Source organism: Solanum pennellii, chromosome 3 (assembly GCF_001406875.1).
Source record: "Solanum pennellii chromosome 3, SPENNV200".
Taxonomy (NCBI): Eukaryota; Viridiplantae; Streptophyta; class Magnoliopsida; order Solanales; family Solanaceae; genus Solanum; species Solanum pennellii.
Window position 1 is genome coordinate 8,050,777 of NC_028639.1, and position 24,374 is coordinate 8,075,150.

General features: G+C 33.8%; 1 protein-coding gene and 1 long non-coding RNA gene across 3 annotated transcripts in view; one reads left to right on the plus strand and one right to left on the minus strand.

Annotated features, from left to right (window-relative positions):
• Positions 1-12,591, minus strand: part of LOC107013021 — a 19,842-nt gene extending 7,251 nt beyond the window's left edge. The window contains exons 1-3 of one of the 2 annotated variants that reach the window (XR_003577210.1): positions 12,414-12,591; positions 10,747-10,855; positions 940-1,005 (exon numbers count right to left, since the gene is read on the minus strand). This is a non-coding gene — a long non-coding RNA (uncharacterized LOC107013021). Of the gene's footprint in view, positions 1-682; positions 1,006-10,746; positions 10,856-12,413 lie in introns of those variants that run through there. The other variant, XR_001456117.2, reaches the window with a different exon arrangement.
• A 7,946-nt stretch (positions 12,592-20,537) lies between these two features.
• LOC107013158 (vicilin-like seed storage protein At2g28490) lies at positions 20,538-23,126 on the plus strand. Its single transcript, XM_015213140.2, has 5 exons — positions 20,538-20,907; positions 21,435-21,619; positions 21,895-21,975; positions 22,089-22,487; positions 22,584-23,126. Exons 1-5 carry the CDS (start codon positions 20,586-20,588, stop codon positions 22,977-22,979), a joined length of 1,383 nt encoding a protein of 460 aa, XP_015068626.2. The 5' UTR covers positions 20,538-20,585; the 3' UTR covers positions 22,980-23,126.
• Positions 23,127-24,374: the final 1,248 nt, after the last annotated feature.

The following is a 24,374-nucleotide window of genomic DNA, read 5'->3' on the forward strand; positions in this document are numbered from 1 at the left end:
CACCCTACCCCACCCCACCCCCACCATGAAAAAATTTTAAGTTTATTCTTTTAAAAAAATTCAACTTCAAGAATTATTTTCTACTCTAGTAAAAAATAAATGTTATTTTCCAAAAACATTTTTTACTTAAAAAACAAACAATAAAATATTTTTTCAGAAAATATTTTCTAATCACCAACCAAACATGAGAAAATAAGTCAAATATCTACTTGTTTTCCAGAAAAACATTTTCCATGAAAAACAGTTTCCTTCTTACCAAACACACCCGTGGTAAAAAAAAAGAGATTTTCAACAATAAAGGACGAGTTGTGAAACACTACGATTTATGGATTGTCATCAAAGTGTAGTTTGAACTGTCATGAATATATATTGGGAAGACACCAAAATAAAGAGAAAAATATTAAATCTTTTGTGGGCCAATAATAAATTCAGATATTTTTAATTTTTAAGAAGTTAACATATCAAGAAAACGATGTTTAAAACATTAATTATATATTGGCTTATAAAAAAAAGACGTGCATCATTTTATAAATTTAGTTTGAAAAAATACACTTTTAGGAGAGTGAGTGTCACGATCCAGACTGTCGTTAGTGGCACCCACACTAACCCTCGGGTGCGAGAATCATTAAGACAACCCAATTAACCAATTTAACCAAAATACTATGTATTTAAAGATACATAATTAGGTTTAAATGACGATATAATTAATACGGAGTCCCCATAAATTAGTCCCCATAAATTCCAAATTTTGACAAAACAACTAAATTAATGCAGAAATACCCTAGAACCTGAAAGTCATTGTATTAAAACTCTACTAACGACAAGTCTAAGAATAAGAGATACGACCCAAAACTAAACAATCACCATAAACAAATAGTCTGAGTCCGAAAAAAATGAAATTCAATAAGAGAGATACATGGCCTGGAAGAAGTAGCTCACCCTTGTATCCGGTCACCCTCAATAGTCACCAAGCTGAGGCCTATCAATAGCTGCTTGAATGATGTCCTGTACTCAACAAAGAAAGAGCAAGTGCAATATCAGTACACAACCACAGTGTACTGGTACGATCACACGACTTTCCAATTAAGTTAAACATACAACATCATAAACATGCATACACGAACATATACAATATCGATTATCATTTACGTGCAACGTACAATTTTGCATTCCCAATAACAAGTATATAAATATAACAAGTCAATTATCCTCTCACAGCACCCAATTCAATAGTCCTCTCATAGAATCCAAACCCAAATAACTAGCATACCAAAACGTGGTACCCGATCCAATGTTATGTTGAAACGTGGCAACCGATTCCATTTATATGTTGGAATGTGGCATCCGATCCCAATTAGTTATGTCAGAACATGGTAACCGATCTCAGTTAGTATGCCAAAATGTGGAAACCGATCCAATCCACACACCATTAGTACCAAAATATGGGGAAAGAATGGGTCCCGAGAGTCCTTGGCGCTCTGATAGGCGTGGAGCACCACAGCCTGACGGATAGAGGCTGTCCTTAGGGGCTCAGGAAGGCGCGGTGTCCCAGGGCCTGTCAGATGGGAGTTTCAATTTTTCTTCTCTGTTTTTCATCTCTAAACCTTCTAAACTTCCATGGATCTTTCCCCAAACACTAAGGATCACTAATAAACCGATACCCAATAGATTATACTCGAGAAACAACCTGAAAAACACGAATCAAATCAACTAAAGGCATGTAACAACTCAACCAACAAGATTTCAATAATGTTCTTCAAGAACTCCACTTTTCATCATTCAATCTACTAAAAACATCCTCAATCAAACAATTTGGTATGTGGGTGAACTAAAGCAACACAAAAAGATCTCACATACCTTAATAGGGATAACCCTTGATGAATTCCACTCGAAGATGTTGACTTTCTTGATGAATTCTTCATCTTTTCTCACTTTTTCCTTATTCTCTTTTCTCTTCTCCAAGCCCTAAGTGTACCTTTCTATCTGAGTGTCAACTTATTTTAACCCCAAATAAACCCTTAAAATGAATTAGGAAATAGATGGGTGAAAATATAAGTTTTCCCTTACTAAAATCTGGAATTGAACTTTCCTCACTTCAATAGCCCAACTTTCGAAAAGCATATCTCCCTCTTACGATATCAAAATCATGAAAACTCAGCGCCATTGAAAAGAGTTTGCACGACAATCACTCAAATTGAATCATGCTGTCTGCGAGACCTTGGCAAGCCTGTGATAAAGTGCATATTAATCATCTCCCACTTCCGTACCGGAAGTTCTATATTCTGAGCCAAACCTACTGGACTATGGTGTTCTACTTTCACTTGTTGGCAATTAGGGAACTTTTCAACAAACTCATTAATGTCGTTCTTCATACCTTACCGCCAATATACCTCTCTCAGATCGCGGTAAATCTTGGTGGAACCTGGACGAATGGAATATCTGGTGCTATGAGCATTCTTCATGATCCTCTCTTGGAGTCCATCCACCCTATGTACACAAAATCTACCTTAATATTTCAGCGCACCATCTACCCCTTGTTCAAAAGTCAATACTCTTTGCTTGTGAATATTCGCCTACAAATCAAGCAAAATGGGGTCTTGGTCTTGATTTTCTTTCACCTCTGACACTAGTAATGATTCAGCCCCATTAGTCACCACTATTCTTCCTTCTGTGGAATTCATAAGTCTGACGCCCAGGCGTTCAATTCTGTGCAGATCTTTAGCTAACTCCCTCTTTCCTCCTTGACATGGGTGGTACTCCCCATGGATAACCTGCTTAAAGCATCAGCAACCGCATTAACCTTACATGAGTGGTAAAGAATACTTATGTCGTAATCCTTAAGTAGTTCTAACCACCTCTTCTGTTTGAGATTGAGCTCTTTCTGGGTGAAAACATATTGAAGGCTCTCCTGATCAGTGAATATATCAACATTAACACCATACAAGTAGTGATGTCATATTTTCACGGTGAATACTACACCAGCCAACTCTAAGTCATGGGTTGAATAATTCTTCTCATGAACTTTCAACTGTCTGGAGGCATAAGCTATAACATTGTCATTCCGCATTAACACACAACCCAACCCAACTCTAGATGCATCATAATACACCACAAAACCTTGAGTACCCTATGGTAAGGTCAAAACTAGGGCAGTAGTTGACCTCTTTTTCAATTCCTTAAAGCTTTTGTCACAAGCTTCAGACCATTGAAATATAAATGTCTTCTAAGTCAACTTAGTCAAGGGAGATGAAATAGATCAAAACCCTTCAACAAATCTTCTATAGTAGTCATCCCAATTCAAGAAACTCCTTATATCTATTAAAGATGTGGGTCTAAGCCAACTCTGAATTGCTTCTATCTTTTGGGTATCAATGCTAATCTCATAACCGAAAACTATGTGGCGCAAGGATGTCAAAGACATAAGCCAAAACTCACACTTGGAGAACTTAGCATATAACTCCTTCTCTTTAAAAGTCTGAAGAACTATCATGAGGTGACTATCATGATTTTCTTCATTCCTTGAATAGATTAGTATGTCATTAATGAAGATGAAAACAAACATATCTAAATAAGGTTTGAAGACTCTATTCATGAGATCCATAAATGCTGCAAGAGCACCCTGAAGTTGGTCGAAAAGATCATCTATCCTTAGAAGAGGATACCTATTCTTTATGGTAACCTTATTCAATTGGCAATAGTCTATACACATCCTAAGGGAACCATTCTTCTTTCTCACAAACAAGACCAAAATGCCCCAAGGATATACACTTGGTCGGATAAAACTTTTATCTAACAGATTTTTTAGATCTTCTTTCAACTCTTTTAACTCTGTTGGTGTCATTCTATATGGCAGAATAGAGATAGGACGAGTATTTGGGATGCTGTGTATGCCGAAGTCTATTTCTCTCTAAAAAGGGACTCCGGGTAGATCATGAGGAAAGACTTCTAAAAATTCTTTTACTATAGGAACTAACTGAAGGGATGGTACCTCAACACTTGAGTCATTAACTCGGACTAAGTATACACCCCTTTGAAACTAACTTTCTCTCCTTTAAGGTATGAAACAAAACGACTCTTAGGCACTACTGAACTACTACTCCACTCTATGACTGGTTCATTAGGAATCTGAAACTTGACAACTCGAGTTCTACAACCTATTGATGCATAACTTGTGTGAAGCCAGTCCATACCTAGAATGACATCACAATCTACCATGTATAACTTCACTAGGTCAGCCATGATGTTCTTGTGATTGATAGAAATAGGACAATCACGAAAAAGAATATGAAAAAAGTGAGAAATTCCTAAATGTTGTAGCATCATAATCATAGATGTGACAAACTTTATACTGATGACTAAGACTCTAAAGATACGGCTTCATAGACTCCCTAGGACTCTTGAACTCTATGCTCTGACAGCAAAGTTGTCACGCTCCGAGTCTACACCCTGTACATAGCTTGCACCCAATGACCATTGTTGGTCTTAAGTTAACCCTTGTCCTGACTTACTTAACTCAGTGAAAGATTTAACTCAAATAAAGCAGTCTTATGATATAACTTAAAGAAATAATAAGTTGGTCAAATTGTCACTTAAGTCTCATAACAAAGAAATCTGAAATAAAGAAATAAGAGACTCAAAACTGACCATCTGACTGTCTATGAAGCCTCTACAATAATAAAATGGATGTTGGGACAGACCCCACAACATTACATAAATGAAATACTAGAAAGCGAATAAAAGTGTCCTTGAGAATGCAAGGAGGCTCACCACTAGCTACGAATGCTCAATTGGATCAAAGAGGCATTGGATGATTCTAATCCTGGTTTCCTACGTCTCCACCATAAGACGATGCAAGCCATCTGGTATCAGTACATTGAATGTACGAGTATGCTAGTTCGAATGTTAAATGACAACTAAAGCTTGAAAAGAATAAGATGAACTTACCTTGGCTCTACTCAACTTATGAATACTCAACTCAATGTATATATATATATATAAGGCAATTAAAACACATGCGATATATATAAAGGTTGGTGAAACAATAAAATAACTTAGTTCGTTGAAGAAAATGCAATAACAAACTCAACTTTACTTATATGAAAGTAACATAGTTCTGTGGGAGATTATCTAACCGACAACCATCACTATGAACCAAAGCAATGGTACAGCGTCTTACCTCACATTGCAAGAGGACCATCATGTACCTTGCCATCAATATAGAACCTGAACTACTAAGTGGATTCACTAGTCCATGCTAAAAAGCACTAAGGAATCTTCTAAAAAGTATGACCCTTCATCTATCCATGTTGGCGACATATTTATGAGGGATTAGGTTAGTATGAACTCGCGTCTCCATGTCGGTGCTCAATATTACTCCTAAAATATTTAGCTCATATGTTTTAAAAATAACTTCTTCTCTGGTTCGAGATAATTTTCTCAAACTTAGCTTTTAAAAGCCCTCTTGGAAATCATAGTCTCCTCTTTACAAAAACTAGTCAAAGGCTCTGTTGGAAGTCTAGCTTCCTTTCTTGCTCAATATGTGAAAACATTTGTAACTCTTAGAATATACTTAGATCCCTAACTTTTGTGAAATGAACTCAACTATTTACTATTTGCTCAATTTGTAACTTAACTCTTAAGGAATACTTAGTTCCCTTATAACTTTTGAGAATTTTACTCAACTAATTAATCTTTGCTCAACTTGAAGCTTGAGCCTTAAAAAAATTCAAAATTTTTGTGTAAGACTCTTGAAAATTTTTTAGAACTTACTTTGACTTCTTCTTAACTTTTAGAATTGACTATTAACTTATTTGACTTTGATCTTAACTTTCCTTGAATTGGATTGTGGATTCAAGGTTCATGATCTTAGGTTTATTGATGATTTCATGATGTCTAGATGTAGAGCTTTTGGCCAAAACCATCATTAAACTATACCCCAAACTTAAACTACATCCTTAAGGTATCATTCTCAGCTAAAAACATCCTTCAATATTTTAAAGTGAGCAAATTTCATCCTTATATTTTAATTTACCAGAAAACTAAAAAATCCCACAAAAATCAAGTCATTCCTTCCTAATTAATATTCTTAGATACACCAAAAATATTATCGTGACCGTTTTTTTGTAATTGAGTTTAGCGTTATGCAAAATCTTTTAATTTGACAGTTTTTAATTTATTTTTCAGGAATTTTATAGCAAAAATATTATTAGTTGAAATATGCTTGTTCTCAATTAAATATGCTTGAAGCGATGTTTATTGGAGAATTTTACTTCTAATAATGTAGAAAGAAACTGAAATGCAAGACATAATCAATATTTTGATCACTTCAATATCTGATTGACCCAAAAATTTATTAATCTAAATACAGTTTGACTATGAAAAAGTTAAAGGTAATTAAGATCCAATTCTTTCTGTTCCTAAATGAGAAAAATAGCAGTGTGCAGTCACAACTTCCAAACATTTTTTTTATTTCCATAAGCAATAATGTCTAAGATTTTAAATATTTTTTTTAGAAATTTCATATATAGTAAGTAATGAAATTATGCAGAAAAATTTTTGTTGATAGTTACATGACTGCTCATGTTTTTGTAGGATCCCATAGTTTTTTGACGATATCTAACATAAGGAGGAATTGCTCGCTTTTAAAGACTTGAAGGATGTTTTCTGCTGAGAATAATACTTTAAGGATGTAACTTAAGTTTGGGATATAGTTGAAGGATGTTTTTGGCTTCGAATCAACTGAGAAATGGGGGTAATCACTTAGGAACTAGTACGAAAAGAAGGGCAAAGAATGGGGTCTCCAGGTGTCCTTGACGCTCTGAGAGGTGTGGAGCGTTAGAGACTGAAGAACAGAGGTTATCCTGAGGGGATATGGCTGGCGCGGTGCGCCAAGGCTTGTCAGAAAGAGGCTGTCCTTAGGGGCTATGGCAGACGCGGCCAAAGGGCCTGTCAGATGGGAATTTTGACTTCTCTTCTTCGTTTTTTATCTCTAAACCTTCTAAACTTCCATGGATCTTCCCCCAAACACTTAGGATCACTAATTACCTCAATACCCAATAGATTAGACTCGAGAAACAACCCGAAAAACATGAATCATATCAACTAATGGCATGTAACAACTCAACCAACAAGATTTCAACAATGTTCTTCAAGAACTCCATTTTCATCATTCAATCTACTCAAAATTCGCTGAATTAAATAATTTGGTGTGTGGGTGAACTAACCCAACACAGAAAGATCTCACATACCTTAATAGGATCACCCCCGACGAATTTCACTCGAAGATCTTGGCGTTCTTGATGAATTCTTGATTTTTCTCCCTTTTTCCTTCTTTTCTTTTCTCTTCTCCAAGCCCTAAGCGTAAATAACCTTTCTATTCTGAATTCCAACTTATTTTAACCCCAAATAAACCCTTAAAATGAATTAGGAGATAGATGGGTGAAAAGGCAAGTTTGCCCTTACTAAAATCCGGAATTGGATTTTCCTCACTTCAACAGCCCAACTTTCGAAAGGCATATCTCCCTCATACGATATCGAAATCTTCCAAACTTGGTGCCTTTGAAAAGATCTTTCCAAGAACTTTCCAACCATAATAAAGAACTGACTCTAACTCATCCTAATGTAGAAGTTAGTTTGAAAATGACCAAAAAATCATTCTTTAAACTTCGTAAATTTTCCAAATTTTTTGTATTCTTTCCTAAAATGATAAATTTTTAGGTTCTTAGTTGATTCTTGGATATTACGAGTTACGAGATGTAACATAAAATGTTACTCGTTCACGCTAAGATCATTTTTGCGAGTTCTACTTGCCTGAATTCAATTTTGGGAAGTCGTACGGATTCCTTAATGTCTCAGATAGCCACTCATGTGTTCAAGTTCATAATTTGATATCTCATTCATTACCAGATTTCCCTAGACCTCAATTACTCCAATTTCTTCTAAATCTGAACTTGGTTGAGAAATTTTAAGTTACTACCAAATGATTTTCTTGCCTAATTCTTTTCCATTGACTTTTTCCTAATGACGGAATCATGTCATCACAATAGATATCAATTTATCTATCACTAGTCCTCGAGTGATCAACTAAGAAAGATTGGTTAAAGAAAGGGTAGATTACTACCTGAATCGCGAAACAACTGGAGATACTTGTCTCGCATGTCTTTTAGCTTCCGGACATTGCGATCAAGAATTCAATCATTTTTTCCTCATTAGGAAGGTCTTGTTTAACAAATTGAGTCTCACTTTATGATATAATCATTATCCCCAAACTAGCCAATTGAATACCTACACATCCTCCGATACAATTTCTCAACAAAGTCATCAAAATACTCGAGTGATAATTATTGATGTACACATTAATAACAACATAGCTATTCCCAATAACCACCAAAGTTGATCGTACACATGTCCGCGACATGTTATCAAGGACTTCCACACAACATCAGGACAAATCCTTTCTCACATAACCATAATAAAATTCTGATCAATATTCATTACCATTAGAGGTGGACTTGAACCAACAAACACACACTCATGATACTCAAATAATCATAGTTCTTATCAACATATTTCTCACAACATAAATTTCATGAGCTTAAGTTATAAAGATTTGATCTTTAGACATCAAATGCTCATCGATGGATATGCCCAAGCTTACAAACCCTCCAACAACACTATTAAAGTGTTAGACTTAATAATTAAAGATTACCTCTTAAGAACGGTAGAATCGAACCCAATGATTTCAACATTCAACCACACATAATCGATACATGACCTCAACAACTAGATGAAAATTAAGATTGTCGTACAACCATAAATACGCATGGTAGCTTTTCTATACTCTCATAAGCAAGGTGGTACATGTAAGACCACTAAAATACTTTAACAACTCCAAGACAATTCCACATAAGTTATCTGAAATAACCATGTCTTTCCAAATCATCCCACAAAATGAAAACACGTGTGGGCATAGCTAGTGCATCACTCTCACGACCATGTATAAAATCAGATAGATTGTCACATAAAATAATATTATTGAATAACACAAAAGGTTTTCTTTGAAGAGTCGATACCAACCATTTATATTCACTTGACTCCATATACTCTTCACCCTTCCACTGAAGCCCACACTCTCAATACTAACAATCATCATAAGCACTCCGACCATTTACCTTACTCTAAATCAACATTTTTTAAATGAAAACCTTCTTTAGGTACTTTAATAATCAACTTTACGACTCAACCCAGGTGTAACTTCTTTCCAATGATCAATACATGATACTATTGATCATTCCTCACCTTGCAAATTCATACCTTGACAAAATATATCACCACTAATGTAGACTTCCAATGAAAAATCTGAATTGTTAATTCAATTGTACAACAGAATCCCTTTATCTATCAACATTAGCTTATACCTTGAAGATTTTTATGAATTCATGGATCATTTCTTATCATGGATCGCACCTCCATAAATCTCACATATCATTCGCTAACAATTCAATCGTAATCATTACTAAAATCAAAAAAAAAACAACAAAGAACTTATTAACACATTCGAGCTAATGTTTGTACACTCATTTCTCAAGTCTTTTCCAATAGTTTTTAACCAATCTGATGGACTTATGACACTGTTACCATAGTCATAACAAAATGAACTTAATCACGCATCTCCGAACCCAATTATCTACCCCTCTGAAGATATCTCTTTGGCCTTTGCAATCAAGAAAATATTCTTGTCCTTGTCTCTCTCTAAGGGTTGTACTACATTCCACTATATTTCCTCATTATGACTCTAGCTCTTTCATGATCTATTCGAGTGGTGCCCCACTATCTCTTAAAACTTCTCATAAAACTGCGTTACTCGCCAAATATTAAAATTATAAATCACCACCTTAGATACTCGCAAGTCATAATTATTGTACAAAATTTGCTTAACCGACAATCTTATTATATAGTTGTATTCCATCTCAATCCATCAAAAACTCATACTACCATTACACTTGGTTACTCCTGGCTATCATTAAGAGTTAATCTTTCATCGACATAACACCTCTAACACAGGTATACTCATCAAATTCAAAGGACTAACCCAACTTATATGCACTTTCTTACTAAAATATTATAATTACCTTCACCCAAGTATACTTTTTGGGACTTTCTTTATCCATAAGATTGTCATTATGGTATCAATTCACTCATGATAAAACCATCAATCCTCGCACCACCATCCTTTTTCTTAACAAACAAAACAGAAGCACCCACGTGGAAACACTCGGACGATAAAACATTTATCAAGAAGCTCTTGGATTTGAGAATTCATCTGTCTCAGTTCTTCCAAAATCACATACCAAAAATCAAAGAGAGAATAAGGAATTTCTTACAAAATCACATACCAAAAATGCAGTAAAAACCGCACATATTCCCTCCTATTTATACGACTAACCTTTACTTTCCTGTGCTCAAAATCCACCCTAGAAAATATGAAGATAGAGGAAAAAATCCATTGCTAGTATAAATCATAAATGTTGCACTGAAAAATAAAAGAAAAAAAAAACGCAAAGAGAATCCTAAGGTAAAATGTAAATGGCATATCAATAATCTCAAATGAAGATACTCAAAAAAATGAGAAGAAGTCAGAAATTCATAATCAACACCAAGAACAACCCAGCAAAAACATAAAAACAAAATCAAAGAAAGAATGGGAGAACCATAGCGAAAAACTGTTTATCCAAAATAGAGACTTACCTTATATTTCATCATCATCTTCCCTACTATTGCGCAAAAACATAAAATTTCTGGTCTTCTATGTAGATATGAAGAAATATATCCATTTAATGAGAAAGATGAATGAAACCTGAAGACGGAAAAAATTAAATCAAAAGAGGAAAAGACACTTACCATAGATACAATTGTAAATCAACATAGTAGATAACTATTGTAAGACTTCAAAATGATATCTCAAGATGCTATATGGTTCTGCATCAAATCCTATTTTATAGGACACTTGCAACACCAACATAAAAGAAGGAAGAAACTTGAATGGATTGTGTCATAGTTCTTGAGGAGCTTTTGGCAGTATCCTCTTTAATTAATATTTATTGAGGAGTAATATTATCTCAAAAATGTATGTCTTATAGCTCAAAGTAGATTAATGTGCAACTCTTGTTGCTTTTATGTCAAATAATCAAAAAGAATGAAACGAAGCATGTCAAGACAACTTCCTTCTCATGTCAATCAAATACAAATTTTCCAAATGATAATGATCCTTTAGTGGGAACCAAATGAACTAAAATGTGCTCCTACCTTCTAATCTTTGTATGATGTCAACATTGTAATTAAACTGAGTCTATAAATCAAAAGATAGTTCAAATCAGTTTGAAAAAGACTATTAAGTAATGACAAAAATCCAATATTATTTGCAAACAGAGACCAAGATAATTGTGAGAGACAAGATTAGGTTTCAACAAAATATGATCCCTTCATAATTTACAATTAGAGAAGTATCAATCTAAGCCTCCTAACTCTTCAATCTGATTAAAGAAGAGAAAAAATTGCATGTACTTCTTAATGAACATTGATATTATAGTGTCTAATAAACATTTGATTTGACCATATATAAAAACCTTAAAGATAAGAGCATGAGAAGACAAAATTTCTGGAGCAGAAAACACAAAACACATAGTAATAAAGAAGAGGTCGAAAAGCCTTAACAAATAGAGCTCTACGAACCATCCAATACAAACACTAACAATTAAGCATATATATAATCCAAGTGTAAGAGAAAAAATAGTAACCATTCTTTTACTATGAGAAGATGATGAAAAACAAAAAGCACTGCATTTTGCAGATATTCACGTTATATTCCTATTTACTCAAAGCTTAAGACTTATCATTAACATTTTGGTAAGGAAATAGGATGTTATTGGACCTCACATCTGTTTTCTTTAAATTTAAATTTGTATAACTTAGAGCGCCTAACTAGTACCGTATAGAAACTATATCATTTATGTTCGTTGTTCTGTATTCTTCTTTGGCAAGAATATTTCACAAGCAACCAATGCCTTTAGCTATATGAGTGTCTCAATACAAAGATAAAAGCTTTGTTATACCATTAAACACGAGCACAAGAGAACATAGAACCCTCAATTATCCATAATCTCTAAGATAATTTAAGATAATAGAAGATAGAAGAAAAACACAGTTCTGATTTTTTTTAACAATTCATATTTTTGGAACGACCTAGGGTTACAATATCCAATTAAGAAAGTGAAAAGAAGTCATCTTTGAATATTTGAAAAGTAAAGATAATGAATTAATGACTTATTAAGAGTAAGAAAAAACAAATAGTCACACAAAAGTGGGAATTTTGAAGTTAATCGAAGAGATTTTAGCAGAAATGCGAATATACATACTTGGAAATAATCTCAAACCCAATAGTCTTGAAAATATAAGGGAACTCAAAGTCTCAACCCATTAGTCTTGAAAATCTACGAAAACTAATGAAGATTAATGCAAATGAGATATTTATATATTTTCAGTGGAAGAGCGGAGAAAGATGTAGATGCTTCTAGAGTAAAAGAAAATAAAGCCTTGGTTTGAGCAAGAGTACACGGATATCAATAAATTTTAGCATAGTAGTTATAATTTGCCCTTGTACTTTGATTTAATATCAACTTTGGCATTGATGTCTTTCACTTCACTTTTCTATATAATATAATAACAAAAATAATAATAAAAATTTTATATATATATATATATATATAAAATTTTGTATGTTTAGATAACGAAGAATTACATAAACAAAACTCAAACCTTAATATTATGTTTTAGGTAGGGGTCGATGTAGTTCAAAGAGTACAACAGATTCATTTGAATACAGTAGATTATAGGTTTTATATGTAAAAAAAATTATAAGAATGATAATAAATATTAGATGTGAACCCATAGTCCCATAATTATTTTTAAAAAAAGGGAAAAGGATCAAAAATATTTAAAAAACAGAAAAATTTCCATATATGACGACTGACGGTTGATAATATAATTAAACAATAAGAGTGTGTTCTCTCTAACATGTTAAATTTTTAGATGAGATGGCCACACACTTCAGAATGGTATCAGAGTTAGATCCATCCCAGTTTGTTGTTCACCAAATGTTGAGCCCCTATTTGGTCTACTTATATGGACTTGGACAAACCTTTCCTAATGAACTACTTGGTGGCTGAGTTAGGTTTAGATATTGTAATTGTTACTATAACCTGTATTTACAAGGTTAATAAACAGAAACAGAAATAAGATGAAGCAGAAAAAATATAAAATACAAGAATTAATCCGAGTCCACAGAAACTACTGTGTGTCCTTAAGAAATTTAATCCCCTCACTGTACCCAAGGTTATGGATTAATTTCTCCCAAGATAAAACGGATTAAACCTGTTAAAGAAATAGCGGTACCTCAAACTTCTTTAACTTCAACGAACTTAAGAACAGCAACAAGTCACACAGACTCAGTCGATCGACACTTTGATTTTATTTGAGAGAAAAATAAATGCAGAGAAAGAAAAATTTTCAGTGTTTGAAAAATCAAAAATTGACTTCCTTTTATAGCCATTTTCAGCAAGAAACGTGTCTGTTCAGAGAAATCTGTTCAGACTGTTTATTCCAGAAAGTTGTGTCTTTTGGAAAAAATAACAACTTTTCGAAAAAATGTGCGTGTTAGGAAAATAACTACTTTTTGGAAAGTAACGACTTTTCGGAAAAGTAACAACTTTTCGGAATGTTACCGTTACCCGCAAATTTATAAGAGATAATGTTAACAGGATTTATTTGATTTAACAAAAACTGATTAAATAAATTTTGTCCAAAAAATTTATCAATCAATCACATTATTTGCCAAATCCAAATCCAAAGCCAAAGCCAAAGCCAAAGCCAAAGTCGAGCGAGCGAGCGACGACGACGGCGCGAGGAGGCATCTTCTTCTTAGCTCTTTAAGAAGTAATGGAAGTGTTTCCTTCTATAAGGACAACAATTTCCATTTCTTTTGCCGATATGGGAGAAATGACTTTTCATTTGCACTTTGCAAATGCCTTTTCATTTTCCCTCCAAAGTAGTTCCCTCACTTTTCATATTCTCTCTTTTCTTTTTTTTTTCCCATTCACACTTGCTAAAACCAACAATCCCCCACATGAATAGGGAAGGCTATTGTTAAAACATATGCATGAAAAAACTTGTGTGTCTTGTAGGTAAAGGTTAATCGCATCTGGATAAGTAGGTTTTCCTTTAAACTTTCCGTAGTGAACATATATCGGATATACTCGATCAATCAGTAGATTTGATATCTTTGAACCGTGNTTTGATTTCTTTGAACCGTCGAGCTTTGGTCTATACCTAGACAACATATGTCACACAATCAACCCTTGAACTGTTCTTAGTTCTCATTGTTTTGTTCGTTTCAGCCATGAACACATCTTGGATAGTAAGTGCTTAAAGAACTGGCCTTACCGGATTCTCCTTGAAGCGGCTTACACTTCACACTTACATAGGTGATTTCTAAATGTGTTATCCCATACACCATTTGATATTCCCTGTATCAAACTGAGAAACCATTAAAAACTCCTTATGTCTTTATCCTGGTTACTAAACATTGTCTCATCATGAGAATGGACCATAAAATAATAATAATAATTTTTTTCCTTTTGACAATGTTTAACCGTCATCAATGACTTTGTTTTATCTCCTTGAACCTAGATCTTGGGATCTCCAGTCTTCTAGGTAGAGTTACCGCCACGATGACTTGTTCTCGGCCATAGTCCCATTCCCGTCGATGATTTCTCAACTCCCTCTCTATTTAGGCCTTTTGTAAGTGGATCCGACACATTATCTTTTGACTTCACACAGTCAATTGTGATAATTCCACTAGAGAGTAGTTGTCTCACAGAGTTATGTCTTCGTCTTATGTGACGAGACTTGCCGTTATACATAATGCTTCCAGCCCTTCCTATTGCAGCTTGACTATCACAATGTATGCATATAGGGGCCATTGGTTTGGGCCAAAATGGAATATCTTCTAAGAAATTCCGGAGCAATTCAGCTTCTTCACCTGCCTTGTCTAAAGCAATGAATTCAGACTCCATTGTAGAGCGAGCTATACATGTTTGTTTGGATGATTTCCAAGATATTGCTCCTCCACCAATAGTAAAAACGTATCCACTTGTGGATTTTGTTTCAATTGACCCAGTAATCCAATTTGCATCACTATATCCTTCAAGAACGGCTGGATATCTGTTGTAATGTAAAGCATAGTTTTGAGTGTCATCTAAGTATCCCAAAACTCTCTTCATTGCCAACCAATGATTATGATTAGGATTACTTGTGTATCGACTCAGTTTACTGATAGCGCAAGCTATGTCTGGTCGTGTACAATTCATGACATACATTAAGCTTCCCAATACGCTAGCATAGTCCAATTGAGACTGACTTTCGCCTTTATTCTTTGCAAGATGAAGATTTACATCAATTGGAGTCTTTGCCCTTTTAAAATTCAAAAATTTGAATTTTTCAAGTATCTTTTGAATATAATGAGTTTGAGACAATGCTAGACCGTTAGGAGTTTTAAGAATTTTAATTCCTAATATCACATCAGCAACTCCTAAATCTTTCATATCAAACTTACTAGCAAGCATACGCTTTGTAGCTTTTATATTAGCAATGTCTTTGCTCATTATAAGCATATCATCTACATATAGGCATAAAATAACTTCCTGATTTGGAGTATCTTTAATGTAAACACATTTATCACATTCATTGATCTTAAATCCATTTGACAACATGGTTTGATCAAACTTTGCATGCCATTGTTTTGGTGCTTGTTTTAGCCCATAAAGTGACTTAATAAGTTTGCACACTTTCTTTTCTTTACCAGGAACTACAAAACCCTCAGGCTGTTCTATGTAAATTTCCTCTTCAAGCTCTCCATTTAAGAAGGCTGTTTTCACATCCATTTGATGAATTTCAAGACCGTATACTGCAGCTAGTGCAATTAACATCCGAATTGATGTAATCCTAGTCACTGGCGAGTATGTGTCAAAATAATCAAGACCTTCTTTTTGTCTAAAACCTTTGACAACAAGTCTTGCTTTATATTTGTCAATAGTTCCATCGTCTTTCATCTTCCTTTTAAAGATCCATTTTGAACCCAAGGGTTTGTTCCCTGGAGGAAGATCAACCAACTCCCAAGTATGATTGCTTAAGATTGATTCAATTTCACTATTAACAGCCTCCTTCCAAGAGGTTGAGTCGCTAGACAACATTGCTTCCTTGAATGTTTGAGGCTCACTTTCAAGAAGAAATGTTACAAAATCTGATCCAAATGAAGTAGATGTCTTTTGACGTTTACTGCGTCTTGGACTTTCTTCATTTTGTTCATTCTCTTTTGGTTCTTCTCTGGGTTGTTTAGATCCCCCACTAGATGACTCAAGTCTAGTTTTATACGGATAGATATGTTCAAAAAATTCAGCACTATCTGATTCCATTACCGTATTATCATGAATATCCGGATGTTCGGACTTATGAACCAAAAATCGACATGCCTTACTGTTTGTGGCATATCCAATGAATACACAATCCACAGTCTTAGGTCCTATTTTTACCCTCTTAGGTATAGGAACTTGGACTTTGGCTAGACACCCCCCCACTTTGAAATATTTCAAATTGGGTTTTCTACCTTTCCATTTCTCATATGGAATTACATTTGTCTTTGAGTGAGGCACTCTGTTAAGTATCTGATTTGCTGTAAGGATAGCTTCCCCCCACAAGTTCTGTGGTAAACCTGAACTTATAAGTAATGCATTCATCATTTCTTTTAAAGTTCGGTTTTTTCTTTCTGCAATTCCATTAGACTGAGGAGTGTAGGGAGCAGTAGTTTGATGGATTATTTCATTTTCTAAACATATTTCTGCAAATGGAGATTCATATTCTCCACCTCTATCACTTCTGATCATTTTGATCTTTTTATCTAACTGATTTTCAACTTCAGTTTTATATTGCCTAAATGCATCTATTGCTTCATCCTTACCATTTAGCAAATAGACATAACAATATCTAGTGCAATCGTCAATAAAAGTTATGAAATACTTTTTCCCACCACGTGATGGTGTTGACTTCATGTCACAAATATCAGTGTGAATCAATTCTAAAGGATTTGAATTCCTTTCAACAGATTTATAAGAATGCTTAGCATACTTAGATTCAACACAAATTTGACATTTTGATTTATTGCACTCAAATTTTGGCAAAATATTTAAGTTAATCAGTTTTCGCAAGGTTTTGTTATTAACGTGTCCCAAACGTTCATGCCATAAACATTTAGACTCAAGCAAGTAAGAAGAAGCAAAATCTTTATTCATATCAACTGCAATTACATTGAGTTTGAAAAGGCCATCACTAAGGTAGCCCTTTCCTACATACATATCATTTTTGCTTACTACTACTTTATCAGAAACAAATACACATTTAAATCCATTCTTGGTCAGAACTGGAATTGAAACTAAATTCTTTCTCAATTCTGGAACATATGAGACCCTATTCAAAGTCACCACCTTGCCTGATGTCATCTTTAATAGGACTTTGCCAGTTCCTTCCACCTTTGCAACAGCGGAGTTTGCCATAAACAATTTTTCATCTGTAAGTGCTGGAGTATATGATGAAAATAATTCTTTGTTGGCACAAACATGGCATGAGGCACCAGAATCTATCCACCATTCTCTTGGATTTCCAACCAAGTTACATTCTGAAAGCATTGCACAGAGATCGTCCATTTCTCCTTTGGATTCAGCCAAGTTTGCTTGATCCTTCTTTTTCTTGTCCTTCTTAGGACCCCGGCATTCATTAGCCCTATGACCATGTTTACCACAATTAAAGCAGTTTCCATTGAATTTCTTCTTAGGAGGATTGCTTTTTGGACCAGATGCTTTCTTTCTTTTCTTTAATTTTGTGGAATCTTCTTCAACAAAATTTACTCCAGATATTGCTGAATTACCACGTGACCTCTTTTCTGCAGCCTTATTATCCTCTTCGATTCTCAACCTTACTATGAGATCTTCAACAGTCATCTCCTTGCGTTTGTGTTTCAAGTAGTTTTTAAAGTCCTTCCACAATGGAGGTAACTTTTCAATAATTGCAGCCACTTGAAAGGCATCATTCACAATCAATCCTACATTAAAGATTATGTGAGTATTAAGGGAAAACTTAATATTTCTAACATAGGCATTAAATAAATTTATACCTTCAGCAAGGAGATCATGGATTATGACCTGCAATTCTTGAACTTGGGTGACGACAGTCTTACTGTCTATCATCTTATAGTCCAGAAATTTTGCCACAATGAATTTCTTCATTCCGGCATCTTCTGTTTTGTACTTCTTTTCTAAAGCATCCCAGAGTTCTTTTGAGGTTTTGGCATTGCTGTACACATTGTACAGATCATCTTGCAGACCACTCAAAATATAATTTTTACACAAAAAATCTGAGTGTGTCCATGCTTCTGTTACCAAGAATCGTTCATCAGCCGGAGTTTCATCTGACATAACAGGAACATTCTCATTGATGAACTTCTGCAGACTCAACGTAGTGAGATAGAAGAACATCTTTTGCTGCCATCTCTTAAAGTCGACTCCAGAAAACTTTGCAGGTTTCTCAGCCGGTGCTAAGGCAGCATTTGAACGATTATGTGCAACCGTTGTTGTTGCAGCACTTACTGTTCCAGCATTTGTTTGACTTGAATTAGTCATTTTTTTCTGTCACAAATGGCAGATAAATTAAGTATTTAAAATACTAACAGTAAAGAACAAATCTTTACACAAACTGTTTCTGATTTAACGATAAAGTTTTTATGTTCTTTTAATCGTTAATCGAATGAATTTTAAAAATTCAAGCAGAGTAGAAAACCAAAAAGGTTTTAATCTCCAGAAACCTCGGATACAGAAACTGTTAAATTTCTTAAGATTGTTATTGTTACTATAACCTGTATTTACAAGGTTAATAAACAGAAACAGAAATAAGATGAAGCAGAAAAAATATATAATACAAGAATTAATCCGAGTCCACAGAAACTACTGTGTGTCCTTAAGAAATTTAATCCCCTCACTGTACCCAAGGTTATGGATTAATTTCTCCCAAGATAAAACGGATTAAACCTGTTAAAGAAATAGCGGTACCTCAAACTTCTTTAACTTCAACGAACTTAAGAACAACAACAAGTCACACAGACTCAGTCGATCGACACTTTGATTTTATTTGAGAGAAAAAATAAATGCAGAGAAAGAAAAATTTTTAAGTGTTTGAAAAATCAAAAATTGACTTCCTTTTATAGCCATTTTCAGCAAGAAACGTGTCTGTTTAGAGAAATCTGTTCAGACCTGTTTATTCCAGAAAGTTGTGTCTTTTGGAAAAAATAACAACTTTTCGATAAAATGTGTCTGTTAGGAAAATAACTACTTTTTGGAAAGTAACGACTTTTCGGAATGATCCCGTTACCCGCAAATTTATAAGAGATAATATTAACAAGATTTATTTGATTTAACAAAAACTGATTAAATAAATTTTGTCCAAAAAATTTATCAATCATCCAAATCCAAAGTCGAGCGAGCGACGACGACGGCGCGAGGGGGCATCTTCTTCTTAGCTCTTTAAGAAGTAATGGAAGTGTTTCCTTCTATAAGGACAACAATTTCCATTTCTTTTGTTGATATGGGAGAAATGACTTTTCATTTGCACTTTGCAAATGCCTTTTCATTTTCCCTCCAAAGTAGTTCCCTCACTTTTCATATTCTCTCTTTTCTTTTTTTTTCCCATTCACACTTGCTAAAACCCAACACATATCATGTTTGGTGGTTAGGTGTCATATCTTTACATTGACGACGCGTGTTATACAAAGTAACTTACTTGATTGAAAATGGTACATCAACACAAAATGAGTTGTGATAATAATTTAGAGAAACTCTAAATTTGAACATAAAGCAAAAAAATATGAATTCGCATATGATCGTAGGAGGAAAAAACTACTTTAGCAGTTGTTGCTCACTTGATTATATGTAGAAATAGAGTTTGAGACTCTTTAAACTCTTCTCTCTACGCTTTTTCTATTTAGCCTCTCTTACATTTGAATATCAAGGGGACCATTTAACAAAGTTGTGAATTTCATTTGAAACAAATTAACATATACATGTTGTGGTAAACTTTAAAGGTAATACAAGTGTAAGAAATATAGTATATACAATTTAAATCCATTCTCTTTTATTGCGTTAGAGTAGGCATTTGAAGTGGTCATCAAATTACAATTTCACAACATTTTGTCATGTATACAAATTTTAACAAATAGTTATCTTTTCTTTAGTTCAACTAATATTTTTCAAGATCGATCTCAACGTTCATAGAAATGCCTAAAAATAGTGTATGGTTGACAACAATTCCTCTCAAATCTCATAATTGACATCTCTATATAAATCGCTAGACGCTTCACCTAATAATTCACCAGTAAACCAAAGTTGATTAAAGAAATCGTCTTAGAAAATCTAACTATTATTAGTTTATTTATGTTCCGAGTTGGGATGGGAAAGATAAGGATATTGTTATTTCTCGTATTGATACTTTTCTCGGCACTGGTTGCGTGTGTTGATAGATTTCACGTAGACGAAGAAAGTGAACAAAGGACACAAGGAGAACAATGGTTCTTGTTGCGTCACTTACATAATGTTGTGAAAACGGATGCCGGGTCTATGAGATTTGTGAAAGGTGGCTATCGTAGGGGTTCATTTTTACATAGTCCAATGCATATTGGTTTCATCTCCATGGAACCAAATAGCCTCTTCATCCCTCAATATCTTGATTCAAATCTTGTCATCTTTGTTCATCATGGTAATTTCACTTCTATCTTCTTTCTAGATCGTTTTCAATATCTCTTTTAAGATTATAACTTCTTTTATACACTACTACAACAACACTAACATATTCAGGGTACTTCACAAACCTTACTCCTACCTTGGGAGGTAGATAGATTGTTTCTGATCGTTCACAATATCTCTTTTAAGATTATAACTTCTTTTATACACTACTACAACAACAATAACATATTCAGGGTACTTCACAAACCTTACTCCTACCTTGGGAGATAGATAGACTGTTTCTGATCGTTCACAATATCTCTTTTAAGATTATAACTTCTTTAACATTACAACAACAACAATAACATATTCAGTGTAAGTCATAAACCTGACTCCTATCTTTGGGAGGTAGAGAGATTGTTTTTGATACTCATATAAATGATAGGATTTCATAAAAAGGTGGGACTTGTAACATAAAAAACGTAACATGTTAAAATATGGATAGTGTAAAATTTAATTTTTTTGCTAGGATTATCATTTTTTTTATTGGATTGAATATAGGGGAAGCAAGAGTTGGACATATCTACAAGGATCAATTAGAAGAAAGGAGTTTGAAGCCAGGAGATGTGTATACAATTCCTGCTGGATCAGCTTTTTATTTAGAGAATAGAGTTGAAAGCAAAAGACTTCAAATTATTTGCAGCATTGACATTACCTCTGAATCCATGGGATGGCATGCTTTCCAGGTACCCTAGCTAACTGCAGTGACCAAGCTAGAAATTTCATTAAAGGGGTATAAGACTTAATATGTTCATATGAAAAATAATTTTTGACATGTATTTTGTATGATTTTCTATAGAAATAGTAGTATTAATTTTTCAACGAATGGTGTTCAACTGGCCACTGTTACTACATTTAGCTATGCAACTGACGCTGAGTTGTTTTTTAATCTCCTTTTCTTACCTTTAGTCATATATACTCTGTTTTTTCCAAAAACTTTGTAACTCGTTATGTTTTGCAGTCATTCTTCATTGGTGGTGGAAGTAATCCCTCATCCGTCCTTGCTGGATTCGATCATACTACATTATCAACTGCTCTTAATGTAAGTGTTCATTTCTTACTATTTCTTTCAGTCTAGATGTGCATACTCAAAGTTGGAGTTTTTATTTGTCAGCGAAATTCAAGTTTTGAGTGTTTGTATATGTGTTATGATAGGTTTCAACAGCAGAAGTACACGCGCTATTGACCAGACAATCGTCTGGACCAATCGTACACTTATCTGGTTCTCATCATGACGCGAACATTTGGTCCAACTTCTTGGACCTAGAACCCCATCAAAGACTAGCTAATTTGAAGAGAATTGTGAATTTTGATGAAGAAGTTAGCCCCAAAGAGGAGAAATCAAGATGGTCATTTAGGAAATTTTTGTTTACTTTGTTAAACGGTGAAGATGTTATCGAGAGAGTGAATCATAAAGCCCCATCAACGTACAATATCTACAACAAGAAGCCCGATTTCAAGAATGACTTTGGATGGAGCAAGAAGGTGGATTCATCTGATTATTCCCCTCTAGAGCAATCAGGACATGGCGTGTATCTTGTCAATCTATCTCCGGTAATTGAATGATTCATGTATATAATAATGTGAATGGATATACATGTTTGTTCGAATTTATATGTTTTAGCTACGTTTCTTTCTATGTAAATGTAGGGATCCCTTATGGCGCCTCATATCAATCCATCAGCAATCGAGTATGGAGTTGTGTTGAGAGGGACAGGCAGGATTCAAATTGTGTATCCGAATGGTACTTTAGCAATGAATGCTAAAGTACGCGAAGGAGATGTTTTTTGGGTGCCAAGGTACTTTCCGTTTTGCCAAATTGCATCAACGAATAGCCCGTTGGAGTTCTTTGGCTTCACTACATCAGCAAAGAGGAACCATCAACAGTTCTTGGTAGGTAAAAACTCATTGATGCAGAGTTTGAGAGGGCGAGAATTTGCAGCTGCATTTGGAATTGATGAGAAAAGGCTTAAGAAGATTGCTAATGCTCAACGCGAACAAGTCATCTTGCCATCGCGTTCCTCTGAGGATGAACTGGAGTTTTAGTTAGTCTAGTTGAATTATGGCACCAGTCTGGTGTAAACTTCATTCTCTTTTTGTTTGATTTGAGTTTTCTTAATTACTCGCTTTGTTTTGGAGATGATTAGAATTTTCCCTATTGAGTTGTTAATAAAACCGATTCTTTTAATCTTACAACATGATTCCGTTTTTGGTTTGAACTCCGTTATCAAAATTTCAAATTTCAACTGATTTTTGTAATTCTTTTTTTCAAATTAGTGGACCAAGCCTATATTGGTGGCTCTAGTATTTATACTAGAGTGGTTAAGATATCTTTTTCTTATCCATTCTTATAAGCTTTAATTTTTTTGTGGATCCACTAATTATTATTGTGTATGATTAATAATTATTAGTAAATGCTCCCATATACGTCTAGTTTAGAAGAATAATTATTAGAAAACTGCCATGCTGAATGCTACAAGCCAGTGACCCCTTTGTTGATGTCATTTTTCTAATGATCCATTTATTTGAACTTATAATAAAGTTATATAATCAATTATTATCTCGTTATATTTAAGAAAAAAGATCTGATTATCACGCTATATCTGTAATAAATAAATAAAACAAATAAAAAGGTAAGGAAGGAGGTTTCATGTTAGCCAAAAAGTATTTAAATTTTTTAACTTTGGTTAAATTTGAATTTGAGTTTTACTAGTAAGGAAGGGAGGGTAAAGGTTAGTTTCTGTAGTTCAAGGATATTGTCGGTCTTTAGTTTTATTTATTAATAAGCTAATAGGTTAATTGGGCTTCAATTATATTAGGAATCATTTGGTGTGAGATATAAAATATAATAGTTTAAAATAAAATGTACGATTATTTTATTCTGTGTTTGGTTAAAGGTATTAAGTAATTCTTGAATTACTTATCTCACTATTTATACCTTAGTGATGAGATAAATTATCTCATATATATGATAAAATAATTTATTATGGGATAACCAAAAAATTTATTGCCAACTTAAAAGATATATTTTTAATTTTACATAATTTAAGAACATATTTAACCTTCCTCCGTTTTCTTAAAAAAAGTTTTAAGTTACAAACACATGGAAAGAACATAATGCATGTGTAGTGTGCGTTTGTTAATATGTCTAGTCTAGTGTCTAACCTAGAAAAAGACTTGACAATTATAATTTCATTTCCACCCAAGATTAGGAACAAGTCAAATTGAATTATTTTTTTTTAAATGTGGAACAGGTCAAAATGAAATTTTTGTTATAAAATAAAGATATTAAAACTTAATAACTAAAAAATAAAAAGAGAGAAAAAGTAGTAATATTTTTTCTTGTAATATTTCAATGTTTATCTTTCAAAGTCATGATTCAAGATTATATCTAAATTCTAAAAATCATAAAATGTGAATTCGCTATATGACATTCATATT